The sequence below is a fragment of the Molothrus ater genome, chromosome 5 (genome assembly GCF_012460135.2).
Source record: "Molothrus ater isolate BHLD 08-10-18 breed brown headed cowbird chromosome 5, BPBGC_Mater_1.1, whole genome shotgun sequence".
NCBI classification, from domain to species: domain Eukaryota; kingdom Metazoa; phylum Chordata; class Aves; order Passeriformes; family Icteridae; genus Molothrus; species Molothrus ater.
The window spans coordinates 22,210,844-22,228,953 of record NC_050482.2 but is presented as its reverse complement, the minus strand read 5'-3'; the positions used below and the strand labels follow the sequence as shown (position 1 = coordinate 22,228,953).

The 18,110-nt window shown below is 40.7% G+C and overlaps 1 protein-coding gene across 2 annotated transcripts in view; it reads right to left on the bottom strand.

Moving 5' to 3' along the window:
* CADPS2 (calcium dependent secretion activator 2) overlaps nt 1-17,817 on the bottom strand; it is a 284,523-nt gene extending 266,706 nt beyond the window's left edge. The window contains exon 1 of one of the 2 annotated variants that reach the window (XM_054514815.1): nt 17,373-17,817. In XM_054514815.1, coding sequence (XP_054370790.1) covers nt 17,373-17,696 — 324 coding nt within the window. In that variant the 5' untranslated portion in view covers nt 17,697-17,817. The remainder of the gene's footprint in view (nt 1-17,372) is intronic. The other variant, XM_054514814.1, reaches the window with a different exon arrangement.
* Nucleotides 17,818-18,110: the final 293 nt, after the last annotated feature.

Sequence of the window (18,110 nt, the reverse complement as noted above, 5' to 3'; positions counted from 1 at the left end):
TTCAAGAAGGAGGTATTTAAATTAAAATATTAAATTTTACCAGCCTGTTCTTTTTTCCTAATTCCTACTGCCCTATCATTGCCAAGTGGTATGATTTTTCTCAAAGTCTACCACTTAAAAGGAACAATCTCAGAAATGTTTATTTCAAAGTGTTGCATAATGTCATTATTAGCATTTTATTTCAAATCATGACTCATGGACATTCATTCTGAAAAGCTACAAAATAAAAGCACTAGGAAGCACGCAGTGAGAGACCAGGACAATAATGAAAATGAGAATGGAAATCAATAAAGAGAAAAGAACTAGAGCAATGGGACCTGGACCATATCACAGACCATAATTCACTGGTGACTAACTTACACTGAATGCTAACAACTGAATGCTGGCAGGAAAGCATTTGATCAAAACCTACCTGACAGAGCACAGAGCTCAAAAGGCAAATCAAGCAGGTCTCTCTAAAGCTACTCTAATTAGAGCTTAGCAGTGTGACCATTTTTTTGTTCCTTCTTAAAGATAAAAAAGAAAAGAAAAAAAGAAAAAAAAGAAAAGGATAAAATAGTCTTAAGCTATTGCTCTCCATAAATTCTTAGTTACAACTTCACAATATATTCACAGAGCATCTACTTGTGCAAAATCCCACTGAACCACAGAAGTTTCCCTGCTCGAGTCCCCTGAAGGCCAGGATCTGAGCAGGGCATAGCACAAGGCAATGGGGAAAAGGTTAAGTGGCTCCAGGACAGCACACATATTTAACAACACGAGGGCAGGCCAGATAACATCAGATGTTTGAAGGAAACAATGAAAGGAAGTTGGCTGAAAGCCTCCCAGCCTTCCCAGTTTAAGTCAGGAGTAAATTCTTATCTTCAACCCTGCAAAAGTCGCCTAAAAAAACTTTGGTATACACTGGACTGGTAGTTTATGTATCTAACCAAAAGGCAAAAGAACAGGATTCCTGGTCTCTATCTCTCTCACTGTCACAGAAAAAAAAATGGCACAGTGATTATGTACGTGTCAGAGGAACTGAGCTGACTTACTACATAACTATTGCACTGTCAGCTAGGGGGTAGTCTGATATTCCAGCGATGTAATTTCCTTTCCAAACTTCAGATAGAACCCAACTTTCAGTATTTCTATTATTTTCAAAGCTACAGTGGAGGAACAATACTTAAGATATTCTTCCTGTTCTGCACAGAAAGCATAATGATAAAGGATTGAAGCATGAAAAAATCAGAGCTTCCAGACAGAGAGCTTATTCCTGCCTCTAACTCCCAGTTCTCCCCTCTTCTACTGAGACTACTAAATTAATTTGACTTAGGATGCCTCTTTTCCCCTTTCTAAAGCTCTTCTTCTTTCTGGTCCAAAGGACCAGAAAAAGCAAGCCTAAACCAAAAGACATATATGCCATTCCATAAAATCCAGTACAGCTGAGGAGTGTGAGAAGTGCAAGAGCTGTGATGAATGAGGTTTGCTTAACTTTGTGCAGTTAAACCTCAGAGGAATAAGACCAAGATTGTCAAAGTGATTCACTTGGTCCCCAGCACAAGCACAAGCAGCATTCTCAAGAAGCACAGAAAAAATGACTGACCTTCAGAAAAATTCACAGTATGTACTTTATAACAGCTTTTCCTAAAATTATTACTTAGGAGTGCTGAGAAGGAGTAAGGCAGACAAGCCAAGGCTCTTGCAACTTTCCAATGCTGGGAGATTATTACCACACTACAGGCAGAATAAAAGATGACACAGGGCCATAAGTAACTCACTCTTGTGCTCTATTCAACCACAAAGTTGTGGTGTCAAAGTAAGGAAAGTTAGGAAGTAAGCACCAGTCTATGCTTTCTGTTGCACAGAAAACTCGTCTATATACATGCCAATGGGTTGCAAAACAAAAACACTGGCTCAACATTTTAGAGGGAAGGACCAACTCCAAATGCTGCTGTTAAACTGTGTTATTCATGCTATACATGACTGCTACAAGCATTCAAGTCATATGCAAAAGTTTAGAGAAAATTCACAAGTCTGGACAGATTCTATAGAGAAATTAGGATGTCCTAACCATTTAACCTCCTGTGGTGAAAAAAACACTTGACCTAACAGATGTTTTGTAAACTCTGCTCTGCAGTAGGCCAAATGTGGCCAGGCAGAATGCCAGGAACAGCCTTTTTAGAACCTTACTGGACTACCAGGAACTCAAGACTATTGATGGCAGTTGGGCTAAAAACAAATAAGAACACAGCAACACTGCAAGTGAATTCATACAAATTGTGCCACTGAACACGTTTTGTTCTTTATCACCACAGCACTTAATTATTTTGAGAGCTTGCTGATAGGCATGGTTATTGAACACAAATCTGGTCTCAGTAGTTTGTATTTTGTCAGGAAGATCTCTTTAGCCTGGAAACTGAGAAGTGGTAATTTATTCTCTGTGTCAAGGAATTAAGAAGAGTTAGTCAATTCAGTCATCTGAAGAGCTGAGAGACCTAAATGAGGCAGTGTGCAAACTCTTCTAAATAGTCTGAAAGCTGTCCAGCACAGACCAAAGTATCTTCCTTCCCAAAAGAGGGCAGCAGGTCTCTATATGCAGAGAAGCACAGACTCCACAGGACAAGGATATAAAAAATAAGGTTAGAATCAGGGTAAGGGTAATGGAGTAATAGCTGACCCAGAATAGGAAGGAATAAAAAGTCACCGATTTACCACAATAATTTAAAAGATTATAAAAATCAAGTAATCTGTTTTCTTTTTACTCTTGCTTTCTGGCTGTAGATCTTAACAACAGTTACACAGTGGAGATACTGCCACAAAGGGGAAAAAGACTCCAAAAAATGTGAAGGTAACTCTTAAAGGAGAAATAGAAGGAAAGGTAGCTGAAAACTGACTATAAATACAGTGTTTCCACGTTGTTATGACAGAGAGAACAGGAACATGACTACAAATATTCTGAATCTGAACACTGATATTGACATTCAGGGCTGGGATGCACTAGCACACAGAGTGGATTAAAAAAACATATTGGATAAAAAAATGTACTGGAAAACAGCCACCACAGGAGCTGTGGTAACAGAAACGGGGTGAAATTCAGCATCCCAAACTTCAGGCCAGGACTCACAACAATTTCTGCAGTATTTCTGCTCTCCTCAGCTGCTCTGAGCTGAAGGCTCAGATGCACTGCCTTAGAACACTGCAGGCGCCAGGTTCATGTGACATGAGAACAAGGGGGCATTAATTCCAGCTGCAAAACCTACAGATAAAGGCAGTTATGATAGCCAGAGAAGAAGAGACTACTGCCTGAGGGATGGTTCAGACCTTGGATTGTTTCATATAGCAGAATGAGATGCCACCCTCTACTAAATCTTTCAGGAAGGAAAAGCTGTTATTACAGCTGAAGGGCAGAGCTGACAGAACAGGAACTGGGTATAAACCAAACCTGCAAATGCATTTGTCTGGAAAACAAAAGTCTCACAACTATTAGAGTAAGGAAAAACAGTAGCCATACCTACTAAGTGAAATTTCATCTGCTTCTAAAAGAGACAAGATGTCTTATTTTTGGACATGAGACTTACTCAACCCAGGAGGTCCCTTTCCATTTGCATCTCAAGTATGATACACAGTAACTTGTCTGTGTGTTGAATACATTCATCAGCTTTCCAATAATTTTGCAATATAATCTTTCCATCCCACAGCAAATCCAAAATTTCATTCAGCCATGATATTTGCTAGCATGTTTACTTGGTGTACCTGAGGCACAGCAGCTTTGTTAGCCTGGCTTATTCCCTGTTCTGTCAAAGACACAAATACAGCAGCTGAACTGTCTGGCAGCAGATGTGTCCCCTGGTAACTATCTGGTGATTCAAAAAGAATTCTGTACACTGGCAGGGGGATAAAATACTTGTTTTCACACAATATATTGATGGAAAATCTACAGCTCTCCTATTTGAGCCACCTTTCAAAAAAGCCTAATTTTGGTTTCCTAAGTTATATGAACACAATTTTCAAATACAGACATTAAACTGTTTAGAAGCTACTGCATCAGAAATGGTGTCCCTAACTCAGACAATCAAATCCTCCTCAAAACAGGATTTGTTTAGTCCATCTTGATATTTCTCACTCTTCTACATTGATTGCACATTCAACAGAAAAAAAAAAAACCCAACATATTATTTCAATGCTTTATTTGGCTTAAAATTATTGGGCCCAAAATTAGAAAGCATTACAAGTATTTACATTGCAAGCATTACAAGTATTTACTTACAAGTATTTGAGATGATTTTCAATTTTGGTACCTTAAGTACTGTTTTTTCTTACTTATTCATATGAATGGCTGTGGTGAGTACATGCTATCTGACACCTACCTTAGACACACAAATGTACATCCTTTCCAAGGATGGGTTCACCCCATTGACAAAATGACTGATTTTCTCCCTAAATCCTTCAGCCTTTCAGAAAGTAAAGGTTAGAGGCTACCTATCTTATTCTGATGTTATTATGCAATTCTGTCCATTTTCCAGGCTCTCCAGAACTATAGACTGAAATGGATTTGCATCACTGACCATCTGTATTGCTCAGAGCTGCAGCTCCTCACACCTCTTCACTCAGTCTCTGAGCAGACACATTACTCCAGCTATTACAGTCAACAGGCATTACCCCATTTATCTTATTAGCACTGACTGAGGCAGTGCTAGTCTGACCACCAATATGAAACAGCTGTTCCAGCCTAACCCCATCACTACTAAAAATAAAATAGATCAATTTCTTTTTTTTTTCTTCCCCTAAAAAGTGACTTATGATGGCTGTGTTGGCTGCTCTGTAGCCTCACTAAAAAGTCAGGCTGAGTAAAAGGTAAGCACTATATCTACAGCTGTGCAGTGCAGGAGGAGAATTTTTTCTTAGTGTTTTTTAAACTACATAATTGAGATAGCTGTTTTCCTGTTGGACTCATTATTTTTCCACTATAGGAAAAAACTCACAAATTCAATCAAATTAGGAAAACAAATTATCCTTCACACTGAGAACAGGTATGCTTCCAAAGTAAATGTCTGCAGCCAAGGTATAAATCCATCCTGAATATAAAATCAAGTAGATATTTAAGTCTTATGCCTGTGAAACTTAAAGAACAGAAACAGAATACTAGAAATTCAGTGTATTCATTTCAACAGAATGAACTCTGACCTAGCCCTCAGGAATCAGATCAATTCTAAAAGCTCAATATTAATAAAAAAATAAAATCTTTATTTTTGACACAATTCATATGAAACATCTTTTCTTCCTTACTACAAGGTTTAGGAGTTTTGTCTTTGAAAAAGCTACAAAAGCCAAGGCAGAAATACAGATCTGCAGGGTTTGGGATGTTGGATTTATTGGCTTGGTTTGGGGAGTTGGGAGTGTGTGATGTTTGTTTTTAAAGAAATTAAATGGCAATTTACAAGTTCTACTACAATAAACAGACCAAATAAGACATTTCTGAAAAAGCAGTAGTGTTAAGTAACTTCTATTTCAGTGTTTTATGCTTAATCATAACTTTAAAACCAATGAGATCATAACGTGCAGTGCAGCGCTCATTCTAACCCCCTTCCATGGTACCTATAGCTTTCTGCCTCTGCCATGGATCATGGTCTCACTTGGAGCACACAGGAGTCAATTGTGCAGACATCCTTCTTCCAGGATGTGAACACATTCAGAGTCACAGCATACAGCCTCATGGGACCAAAGAGATACTAATGAATTCATTGGGGCACAAAACCTTACGGGACCAAACAGATATTAACCAATTCACTGCAGCACACAACCTCACGGGACCAGGGACGCCCTGACAGCTCTACTGAAGCTCAGAACAACTAAAAGACACTCCAAAGGACATGGGTATTTCAGTTCTGGGTTTGGTCCCTCTGTGAACATCAATCCCACATAAAGAGGAGCTCACTACAATGATCACAGATCAATCATTGAGAATTAAATGTCACGTCTGTCTTAGATGGACACCACACAGCAGTGGGTTGATTGCCCAGACTTTAAGACCCATGTCCCCTTCAAGTGCACCCCAGCACTCTGGGGTACCTGCAGCCTCCCACCTCAGCCTCCAGCAGAGACTTAGAACCAGTACAGGAAATTGCTCCTAGGGTTTAATGCTTCCAAGCATTTATTTTTATTTATTCCTAATCTAAATTTCTATATATGTGTCAATGTAATTGAGGATTAAGGCTATTAAAACCAGTTCAAATTAATAAATTAAGGAGTGCCAATTAGGTGGAAATACCCAAATGGATGCCTGCATAAAACTTTACCCCTTATTAGCCCCTTTAAAGAACTGCTTAGGATAAAAAAGCCTTATTAATTGAGCTTGAGAAGGAGATAAATCTTTAAACTTTCAATTTTTATTCTGTCAGATGTAATTTCCATATTGCTGTCTTTCCAAGGACATTGAAAAATCGCAGTCCATTTGGTGGCCCATACACTTGACAGCCAACAGTTGCTACAGACACACATGCTACTGATCAACACAGAGGATGCTCCCCAGAGGGCCTCTGCAAGCACCAGAGACCTCTCTCAGCTCTCTGAGCAGGGAACTATTGCAAAGCCAAGTATTGAAACAGAATGCACTATATCGGCGTGTTTCACAAGCAGGTTCTGCTGAAGTCATACATTAAGAAAATAGTTGAAGAGAGCATTTGATATTGAAATGGAAATATTATTCCTATTTTACCTGTCATTCTGCCCCTATTAGTCCCTGCCTCAGCACTAGAAAGCATAAGCACAGCAAACTTGCAAGTCAGTTCAGGTCTATCTGCAGGATTAGATTCAGGGGATGGCTCAGGGTGTCACAGTATTTTCCAAGGGCACATTATTTGCTCTTTGAAGATACTCTTGAAAACCATTTCTTAGTCATTAATTATTCATTCTATTTCTTATAATCAGTTCTTTTAATTAGTATCCCAGGCAGCTTTGCTGAGAAGCCCACACTTTCAGTAATTAGGGGCAGTTTGTTGCCCTTAATTAACTTCAGACATAGCAAGACTCTTATTACTTTGTTATTTCAGCTGTTTTTATGTTTGCATTGCATATGCTGTCCTGCTTTAATGGCTCAGAAAGGAGACTCTTGTGTCCCTGTTGTGCTATTTATCTCATTTAGGTTCCATCTCTCTTTCTTGACTCAGTATTAATTGCTGTATATTAAATCCCTCTGACTCTCTGAAGTCACATCTACACTTGCAAGCAGAGTGACACCAGAAAAGTGCATCTGAACAGTGAAACAGAACCTGCCAGCCCATCTCCTACCCTTTTGTGCTGCTTTCTATAGTTAAGTGCACTTGCAACAGACACAGGCTGAAGTACAGCAAGAGGGTCATGTATGGAGGCTTTACCCAGTTTGCTGATTTTATCATGCCTCTGTGGCCTCTTGAAGGCCATTCTGGACCGAGTTCTGACCAAATGTTGTTAGCAATCAATGGGTTAATAAACCATTAGAGTTTAAATATCCAGAACACATAAACCAGCTTGAGGTTTAGTAATAATCTGAATAATTTTATTATTCTAAGTAAATAATACTTCTCTTTCTTACACAGGTTTTTTCATCTACAAAGAGAAGGTATATTAAAGCAGCAGAAATGCTGGTGTAATCCGGTTCCTCCAATTAAAGTTCAAGGAAGAGTCAAGCAAAGACACCAGCAGCTCTGTTCACAGCATGCCACTGACCTTGTGGGCAATTCAACAAGGAAAGAGGTTTTAAAAATTCCCCACCCCAGGCAAACAGGAGACAAACAAACTTTCATCTGGCTCCAACAGAAGTCCTGTAAGATGCATCCTACGCTCAGGGTGTGTGTGTGAGAGAGAGCCACACACAAAAATACTGGCACAGTCTGGATTTAGTGGGTCTGTGATGTGCAGAACAAACAGATTAGCTTTACATTACACAGCTAAGAACAACACTTCCTTTTCAGCAACACATGAGCAAAACACATCAATATATATGCACACACAGCTGGATCCTGTAATTTTCAGCTTTCCACTGTAGGATATTTGGGTTTTTATATTCCAGGTGATAAAACAGAAGGCTTATATTCACTAAACATAGCTAGTCTTATAATAGCTTTATATACCATTTATATAATTTTACAACCTTTATTATCACAGAAAAAGCCCTGGGAACATGAAGTTATTAACTAGCTAAATATTAAGTACCTAAAAGCTTTGGATGGCAGAGAAAGACAACTTTAAAAGCCATCCTTAATCTCAAGCAGTGTTTTTAAAATAAATTAATTTGGGAGACAAAGCATGCTGAAAAGAACCCAAAGTCATATAAACAAGATTTTCAGAACTTGTATCACAGAATATTTAAGCTAAAACACATCTAGCTACTTCATAACCACGTACCAGTATGCTCAGAATCTCTACTGTGTGTAGTACATGTGTGGCTATGAGAATGACACTGCATTTGGAGTTAAGTCACTGCAAGCAGAATCTAAGTGTCCATTCAGGCAAATACTCCAACAGGTAGCTGAATATTACTACAAAAAGAAAAATTCTAACAGAGTTTTTTAACTTCCATCTCAACATAATATCACTATTTACTCTTAAATCCCCACTGGTAAAAGACTGAAAAATCCTCTGCCTATTAATGGCAATGTAGAAAGGAAGAGAAAGGAGAACTGATTTCTATGATTTAATATCAGATCTATACCAAAAAATCTTACTTTTTTTTTTTATTTCTTCTTTTTGCCTATGCTCCATCCATAAGAGGTCAAAATAATAAAAAAATTTAAATCATCTATATTAATATTTTAGCAATAATATGTATGTGGTGTACTAAATAGTTGGAGTGGAGAAACATTTGTGGAACACTTCTGAATAAGAAATAACCTTGCTGCAAGGCCTCAGAATATATAATTTACAAATAAATCAAGGAATTTATGAGCAATAGGCACAAACCGAGGATGTTTCCCAGCAAAAGCCAGCAAGATAAACATTTGGCGTAGACTGCCTGAAGGTGAATTTTTTCTTAGAAAAAGAAAACTCATGAATTCACCATTAGAAAAACCTAAACATATAAAACAACTCCAACTTTCTCCAGAAAAAAAAACCAGTTTTCCCCAGTGCACTATTTGATTTTCATGCAGTCTAACTTCTGCATACCATTTTTCTCACCAGTTCTCTGCCCTAGTGATTCTGTATTACACTAGCATGGATTTTGAGACTATTCCCTTATTTACCAGTTTAATCATTATCCTTTTTATAGACCAATCTCTTTCTTGCAAACTCACTCCCCAAGATATTCCTCCTTCATTTCTCTTTAATACTGAAAAGCATAACTCTCATGACCAATGGATTTCTCTGCTACAAATTCATTCCTCTTTAACTCCGTCATTGTCCTTGCTGAACAGTTACTGTACTCCAAAATTAATTTGGTTCCATACACTTTCTCAACACCTTCAACTTAGTCCATGAAACTGTCCATCACTGGCGGCTATTTCTCCTCTAATCATTGATGTACACCATCTCTTCAGAAGCCTCATTTATGCCCTGTGTATTTGTCCTTCCTTCCACATCCTTGTCTACGGCCCAAACAAGTCTACTCAAATTATTATCCTAAGGATTCTTTTTTTGTCTATCACTCAGTGTCCCTCCAGCACTTTCATTACACAGAAGCTGCCAGCCTCTATTTCTAAAACCCTACAGACAAGAGAATTGAACATAAATGAATAATTAATGGTTAAGAAAAAAATGGAAACAAAGTTGCAGAAAAATTATTGTATAATAACCTTCTCTTTTTCTAATTTTGATTCACCAGGTCACATATTTAAAGAAGTACTCACTGTAGCTCTGTTCATTCTTTACAATGCTGTTAATTAATGCTTTTCCCCTTCCTGACCGGAAAAACACTCAAGAACATTCTTGAACTCATGCATACAAGCAGTCACACTTGAAGAGAAGCATATGTTTCATCTCCTCACTGCAAAATAAATAAGAACTAGAAATAAATTCTATTGAGCAAGTACCATCAACTTTTAGGAAGTTTTAAATACAAAATGAAAAGCCTTCAATGCTTATGGCTGAGAAAATAACCTTCAAAATGCAAGCTTAAGCTGATGCAGCCTGGTACCGACATGCAAACACTATCTCTCCTGCTGCTCAGAGTTTCCCACACACAGCAACAAAATGAAAACTGCTTTTTCACAGCTGCTATTCTGAAACCTGGGGGAATCAGCTGCAATGAACAAGAACTGGGCTGCTTTCAACTCAGTGCCAGCACTTCCAGGCAGAAATGGGCACTGGAGACAGGCACTAGGCAAATGAAGAGGACTTGAGCCGACTCTGTTCCTCACCCTGCCTCCCATCCGCAATGGCAAGAGCCAGAAGTCCCGGAGAGCCTGGGTGCCAGACCTGTGCGTGCCACTGCCATCAGCTGGCAGCAAGAGGAGTAACTTGGAAAGAAATACAGGAGGCACGTTTGCAGCTAATGTACCAAAAAACCCTATATGAAAACTGACTTCAGGATTAAACGTTTAAAAGCCTTAGAGCAGTCTCTGAGTGTAAAAGTCACAGAGCACCAGGTTCAGAGAGAGTAACATACTAACTGGGGCTCAGTACAGCTCCATAGAGAAGCAGAGTCAAGGCATAAAGACAAACACCCCAAAACACACCCCTCAATGAGCAGAGGTGAGGTGGAGAGCCAAGCACTTTCCTAGCAAACCACAAACACACCATCCCATCTCCTCTAGGGACACCTCTTTGGTCAATAAAGCAAGTCTTGTCCCTGAGCTATTAGCTCTCCACTTGCAGCAAGGGAAGCAGCAGGAGGCAGGGATATGTTAAGCTAGCAAAGTAAGGGCCATCTACACACAAGGTAAAAACAAGGATAATGGGACAGTAGAACACAAATACAAAGGTACATTAAAAAAGCAAACCAATACATACTGAAAGCAACTTCAGGATGATATTCACCAGTATTAAAAAGAAATGGTACAATGCCAGAAAGAGAAAAACCGACTCTAGCATGAAAATGGAAAGGCAATTGGTTAGTAGTGTCCCCAAACATGAACTGGTGACAACAGGTTTGCATGGGGGAGCAAGGGGGAAAAACTGAAAATTTGCTATTACAGAAATACATTGCTCAATAAATAGTAAACTAGCAACCAAACAGTATTTTCTGTTCTGGCAATAGTGTACAGTTAAAGACAGCATGTAGTAATTGATATTTTGATATATTGCACCTCAGGCAGGTAAAGCAGTGTGGTTCAGAGGGGAAAAAAGTGTTTTCCCCAGCTTTGTTATTCCACAGCATCAGTGAGTATATTTCACAGATGATGTCTGAGAAAGTATTAAAGACAAGATGAGCTGATTTGGTATTTGTGCCTCTCAATCACCACTTACACCAGCTCAGATACACAAAATGCAATGTGAGAATAACAACTGCAAAGGGCTTAGAAATGCAAGGCAGCCCCAGACAATTCCCCCGTACAGTCCCTGAAGAGAGGGTGGCAATCAACTGATCCTTCAAACTTTCCTCCTGTCAGCTCCCCTGTAGAAAAAAAACCTTAATAATTACTCTTCCACAGGCATTTCAAATGGGGTATTTGCCAACAGAGTTAACACATTTGTCAAACCGTGTGGGTGACAGAAAAAAAGAACCTGAGGTCATGCATTCAGAAAACAAAAAATAAAATTGTCTCATCCAATAATAATAACTACTCAAATTTCAAAGGCAAGTACAGGTAAAATAGGCATTAAAAACAAAAAATACCACAAAAGCAGACAAAAGAAGAGAGTGATAAATTTTTCATCATAGCAGACCATGAGAGGTTTGCAGACCGTCCAAACGTGTTCACTTCATTACACAGCTGTTTACAACACGTGGTTTTCCCAGCACACCACCAGCTTCTGGCCAAGCCACACTGATCAATGCTGAGCTGGTAGGCCAGAAGAAGAATTTAATATTAAAACAGAACTCTGATGGGTTGTCATTTCTGACGTGGTGCTGGTTACTAGCAGGTTTTGCTTCTCTCATCACCCTTCAGTACTTCTTCAGTCATAACTGATTCAATTGCCCATGGGGAGCAAATTTCCTACTGCAGGCAAAACCAACTTCTTCCCCAAACAGCTGGTTCTCACAGGGGCAGTAAGATCTATTTCTGAATAACCTTGTCTCAATATGTAGACAGGTCTGTAGACTACCATATTATGGGTTTTGACAGGATTTACCAGAACTCTCTATACTCATTTGACTAAAAATAAAAACTATACACAGCTTAGAGCATGATGACAAGGTGTTATGGGGAAAATTAAGGAAATAAACTTGATTTAAAATGACTTTCTATGACACCACAAAAAGAACTGAAATTTGTAAAGGAAGCAATGAAGGTAGAATTGGAAGACATGTTCCTAGAAAGATCTTTAGCAGAATTTTGACCAGATGAACAAGTTTTATAGCTATGTTTTTTTCTCTGAAATGTGCCTTGAGTTTCTGAAAACAATGGTTTTGGATGTATTCTCCTAGCTACCTTAGCAGTGCAGAAAGCAATTAATGAAGCATGTTCAGAGGCCAAGAGACAATTTTTCTTTCCCAAAACATGCTTAGCCAATAAATAAGTAGATACATACCACCAGCTCAAAAGCAGGAGATACAGGGCATGAGACAGAAGAAAGACAAACGTTGGGAATAAAACTGCAGTCCAGAGAATGAAGTCTATCCCCATAACCAGTACTTCCTGACAGTGTTACATAGTATCATTATAAACCTCTCCTTTACAGATAAAGTCCAAGAAAGAAGAAAGGATGAATGCACAAAATTCAGATGAAAATGAATTACTGATTACTGCTCCTACTTTCAAGAATTAGCTAGAAGTCAATGCTTTTGATCTGCTCATGATTTAGTAGCTGGATGGGAGAGAAGGAATGGAAGGAAAACAGGTCATCAAGTATTCAGGAAGTAAACTCAGTTATGAATTCTACATGGCCAGATCAATTACTTCTAATACTTATCACCTATGAAAGCAAGACTTGAATTATCAGCTTTAAGGCACTAAGCTTTTCATACATTAAAAAATATTTTTTAGCCTAGGAGTGCTACTTCTCCCTTAGTCTTAAATTTCTGTGTGGCTACTTGATTACTAGAGGAAATTTTAAAATGTTGAGAAAGAAAAACACAGGAAAAACAGAAGGTTTTTTTTGTGAGTTAATTGTAGCATTTTGCTGTCCCTTCCTTCCCTAGGAACTTTAACTCTGATTCACTTCCCAGATACAGAACCTGCCTTTGGTTCTGTAGACTCACTGAGTACAAGCAGGTGTACAACTGATTCAGTATAGACAGCAGGTACCAGGGTCATCATCTAATCACTGACTCAGTACATACATACTCATATATATAATATATGTTCACATACACCCCTTTCCCTTGATGGAAGACAGCAACAAGCGAATTTTTTTTCACTAAATCTCATTCTATGGACAAATCCAATCTGGTGGTTTGAGATTCAGTTTGGCTGGGGTAGGAGAACAGAAAAAGAGGAATGGGCTTAGTTAACGATTGTCTTCCCTTTGTTGGGACTAGAAACAAGGAGGAGTGAAGAGGCAGAAGAAAAAAATGGTTAAATATGTTTGAGGGGACTCATAAAGAAGTAGTAGCTACAAAAAATTGACAGTCTGTTTAAACCAGGGACAGACAAAATTTGCTTTATCAAAGAACAATATGTAATGATGCATCAATATTTCTCTGCAAGGTGGAAAATACACGATTAATGTTCACAAATATCTATTTAAAATTTGTTACTAAATACATACTAGCCCTTCTCTGTAGAGCTAACTCCATCTTCAACAGGATATGCTACCTCACCTCAAAAAATAACACCATGCTTCAGTTCCACACCTCTAATATTTGATTATTCCCCTTCTCTGTCAAAAATCTACCAGCAACCAAAGTAAGGTAGGATATAATAGCAGATAATCAACTAACTCTGAACAGTTAAAAAAGAATATTTCTATCACATATGCATCCCAGAGACTAAGAAAAAAAACCACCAAAGAGCCAAATTATAAAAGTATGTGATTCAGCAAATCCTGGGCTAAATTATGTTGAATTTATCATTATAAGCAAGATAGAGGAACTGATGGACTCTGGCAAATTATGCTAGTTCTTGTTTTTTCTTAAAGTTTGATTTTCTATTTTAGATAACCTTATCTATCACAATACAGCAGAGCTAATTTTACTTAGCAAGAAGAAAGAAGGAAGAAGAAAGGACAACAGAGGAGGGAAACATTGCCTGCATTCAAAATCCTTTAATTAGTATAACAGTGTCATTAAGTATGGTGGTTTAAAGATATCACACAGTATATTTTAATTTGATACTAAAGCAAGAACATAAGAAGCCAGCCATACTGTAACCTATTTCCTTGCTTATATTACAATGCAGGTGAAGATACTTGATATATGAATTCCATCTCATTCCCTTACTGGAAAATATGTTCCACATTAAAAAGGAAGCAAACTGCATTCCTCAATATTTGCTCAGCAATATGCCAAATGAACTGGCAGAAAGAACAAATTACTTCTGCTCTTAAGCAGGGTGGATACTATTATTAGGCTCTTGAAAGACTGCTGGTGCAAAAGCACTACAAGAGTTCACAAGCTGAAATTACACAGCATCACAGCTCTCATTCCAAACTGTACCCTTGGATAACCCATGATGGACAGGGCATGCTGCAGCCAACAGCTCCACCTGACACAACACAGGTAAGGAACCTCAGGCCAGCTCACAGTGGACAGCCAGCCACATGCTGTCACACAAGTCAGAACTGAAGCAGAAGAGCAAGAGATCAAGTCCATATCCTATCTTAGCAGATAGAAAATTAATTCAGGAAATAAGCTAGACTTTTATCCCATAGAATATGAGTCACATGATGGGTAAGGCTGGAAGGGGCAAGAGTGGGTCATGTGGTTCAACCTTGCTGTTTAAGCAGGGTCATCCCAGAGCACATGGCACAGGATTGCATCCAGATGGTTCTTGAATATCTCCAGTCAGGGAGACTCACAGACTCTCTGGGCAATCTGTTCCTGTGTGCAATCACCCGCCCAGTAAAGAAGTTCTTCCTCATACTCCAGTAAAGAAGTTCTTTCTCATATTCAGATGCAACTTCTGTGCATCAGTTTCTGCCTGCTGTCTCTTGTCTTACTACTTTGCACCACGAAGAAGAACATCTCTTGACATCCTCCCTTCAGATACTTACATACATTGACAAGGTCCCCACTCAGTCATCTCCAGACCACCTGTCACAGCTCCCAAAGTGTCTTCCTTCAGGACATGGTTTAGGACAGGTGGTTGTACTCTCCTTCCCAAGGCTGACATGAGGCCACAGTGCAGCGCAGAGAACAGAAGTTAGACATGAGGGCTCCTTCAGACATCTCTCAGCAATCCCGAACTATCAAAGCAGGTTCTCTAAACTCTCAAAACTCATGACCAGTTCTATTACCCTCCATGCAATAATTTACTGGGTAATACATACAAAATTGTCAAATAAGAGGAAAGATGGTTTTGTGCATTTCATTAGGTCTACGGGGAAGTGCAACTCCTCAGAAGACTTATTTTTTGTGTTATGTCTTATTTAAATACATTATTTCCTGACCAGGAAAAGACAAGTCATCCTTGCTCTGCAGCTAAATTCCTAAATATGACAAAAGTAGCTTTGTACATACAGCAATTAATGCAAAATCCAGAGGTCATTTGAAAATAGTAATTAGTAAGAGCAATATTTAATTGTAGGTATCAAGTCAATTTTGTCAATCAATCTGTTCGTTGCTCATAGTTAAATCTGCAAGAGTTTTATTTCTGCATTTCCGCACATCAGTAATCTCTTTTCATACATTTTATTAATAAAACTAATTAATACATTAGTTATTTTTAAAACAGTTCCTATACTTAGTGACTTAGATCAGTGAGAACTTCTAAATGCTCAGTATCTTCTGTAATTGATGGCCACAAGCTGCAACTTGGAAGCTGATTAGGAAAATCGAATCAAGAGAAGGGCAATGGAGCAGGAGGGCAGGTCAGACAGACAGGTTGTGAGATCTCATCCCTGGAGGCTTCTGAGCCTCCTGCTTAAACCTAGGTTGATATCAACATACATCAAGTCTGCTTTGGCTTTGTCCAGTGGGAAGTCACACTTAAGAGGGATCCAGATATCTCTTAAAAATATAATTTCTATGATGATTCTGTGTTTGGCAAGGGAATTTCCAGTGGGTTGAAAATTATTATATCAGATGTTTTTGGCTTTCTGTTTACAAAATGTCTCTATTCAGGCTCTAGAGTTTAAGTACCTAACACTTAATAAAAACGAAATAATCTTCCAGAAACAATCTTATTATTACTACTATGTTGCCACATTAACTTGTCTGAGAATTCACTAAACACAATTACCTACAGAAGGCATACTTCAGATACCCCAGAACATTTAGCACTGGATTTTACAAACCCTTAGACATATGGAAGTATCAAAATCATGAAAAGCCAAGAAGAATTAAATAATTTTTGTGTGCTATCACTATCCTTCTAGAAAGTGATGTAGAAGGGGGTTTTGGTTTGTTTCTTTTGTTTTGGATTAGTATGTTTGTTTATAGACCCGAATGTAAAAACCCAATTTTTTAAACCAAGCATTTCAAGGACGGAGCTTTTAAGTTGTTATCTGGAAATGTAATGCCTCAATCCAAAACTTTAAGTATTCTACTTATTCAACAGCTCAAAATAAGAGAGAATAAGCATAAATACCTGCACACACCTGCCAGCTCTCAAAAGCTTGTCTTTCACGCACAAGACACAGAGAACAACTTAGGTCAACCTTCATTAGCAGGTCATTATTACCACAAACACGCATGTTGATTGCTTCTATGTACAGAGAGCACACTCAGTAATTCATGAAACAAAATAGTTTTCTCGTTCACCTGTGTTTCATGGCTTAATTTGCTCGGGTTGGGTACAGACGGTCAGAACGCGACTGGCAGGAGGCACCTCTGGAAGGTTTAATTCCACCCATCAGGCACCGCCGAGAAGCAGGAATCAATCCTCCACCGCAGAACGGCCCCAACGCGCCCGCTCCCTGCGCTCCTGTGCCCTTCGCACGGCGACTTCGAGCGCAACTCTAAAAACTCAAACGACTTCACCCCCGCTGACAGACGGGTTTCTAAGCAGAGGGTGTGTTTGGGGCAAGGCGGCTGACACCCAGCCCTGCAGCACCGCTTCCCGCGCCGTGCCCGGCCGGAGCCGCGGCCCCGCTCAACCTGTTGCGGGCCGGAGCGCCGCGGCGGCGGCACCGGCGGGCGGGACGGACGGCGCGAGACGGCCCGCGGGGAACGAGCGCACACGGCGGGGCAGGGGAGCGGGGAGGCGGGGGCTCACCTTCTGCTGCCGGCGGGCCATGTCCGTGGGCTGCTTGGCGTTGAAGGGGTGCGCGATGCACCTCGCGATGAACACGTAGAGCTGCAGCCGGAGCCGCTTCTCCCGCTCCTCTCGCTGCAGGCGCTCCTGCTCATCCCGGCCCTCGCTCAGCACCGAAGGGCTGGGGCTGGCTGCCCGTGCCGCCCCGGCCTCCCTGCCCCGCGAGTCCCGGGGCGGCTGCGGCAGCGAGCGCGGCGAGCCGCCGCCCGCCGCCACCAGCACGTCCCGCCGCTCCTCTTCCAGCAGCTCATCGGACTCCTCCTCGCTGGAGGAAGGGTCCAGCATCGCTCTCGGCGGGCGCGCCCCGCGGCCGGGCACGGAGCGAGGCGGGGAGCGGCGCGCAGCTTTCCGGACACGTCGAGTTTACACACGGACTGTTTCCGACCCGCGGCGGCCGCCGGGCGGGAGCGGCGGGGCGGGGAGCAGAGGCGGGGTTTGGGAAGGGGGTCGAGCCTGGGTTGCCGTGGGAATTGCTCCGAGCGGCTCCCGGCGGAGGCAGAGGCGGGACCGGGGCCGGGCTAACATCTCCGCCCGCCCCGGCGAGCGCAGCGGCCCGCGAGGGTCCGGGACGGGGTCGGGCCGGCTGGGCTGGGACTGCCGTAGCACCGCGCCTGCCAACGCAGCCCAGCGCACGGCCCGGCACGGCTGGGTTCGGCTCCGTTCGGCTCCGTTCGGCTGCCCCGCTCCCAACGACAAGGG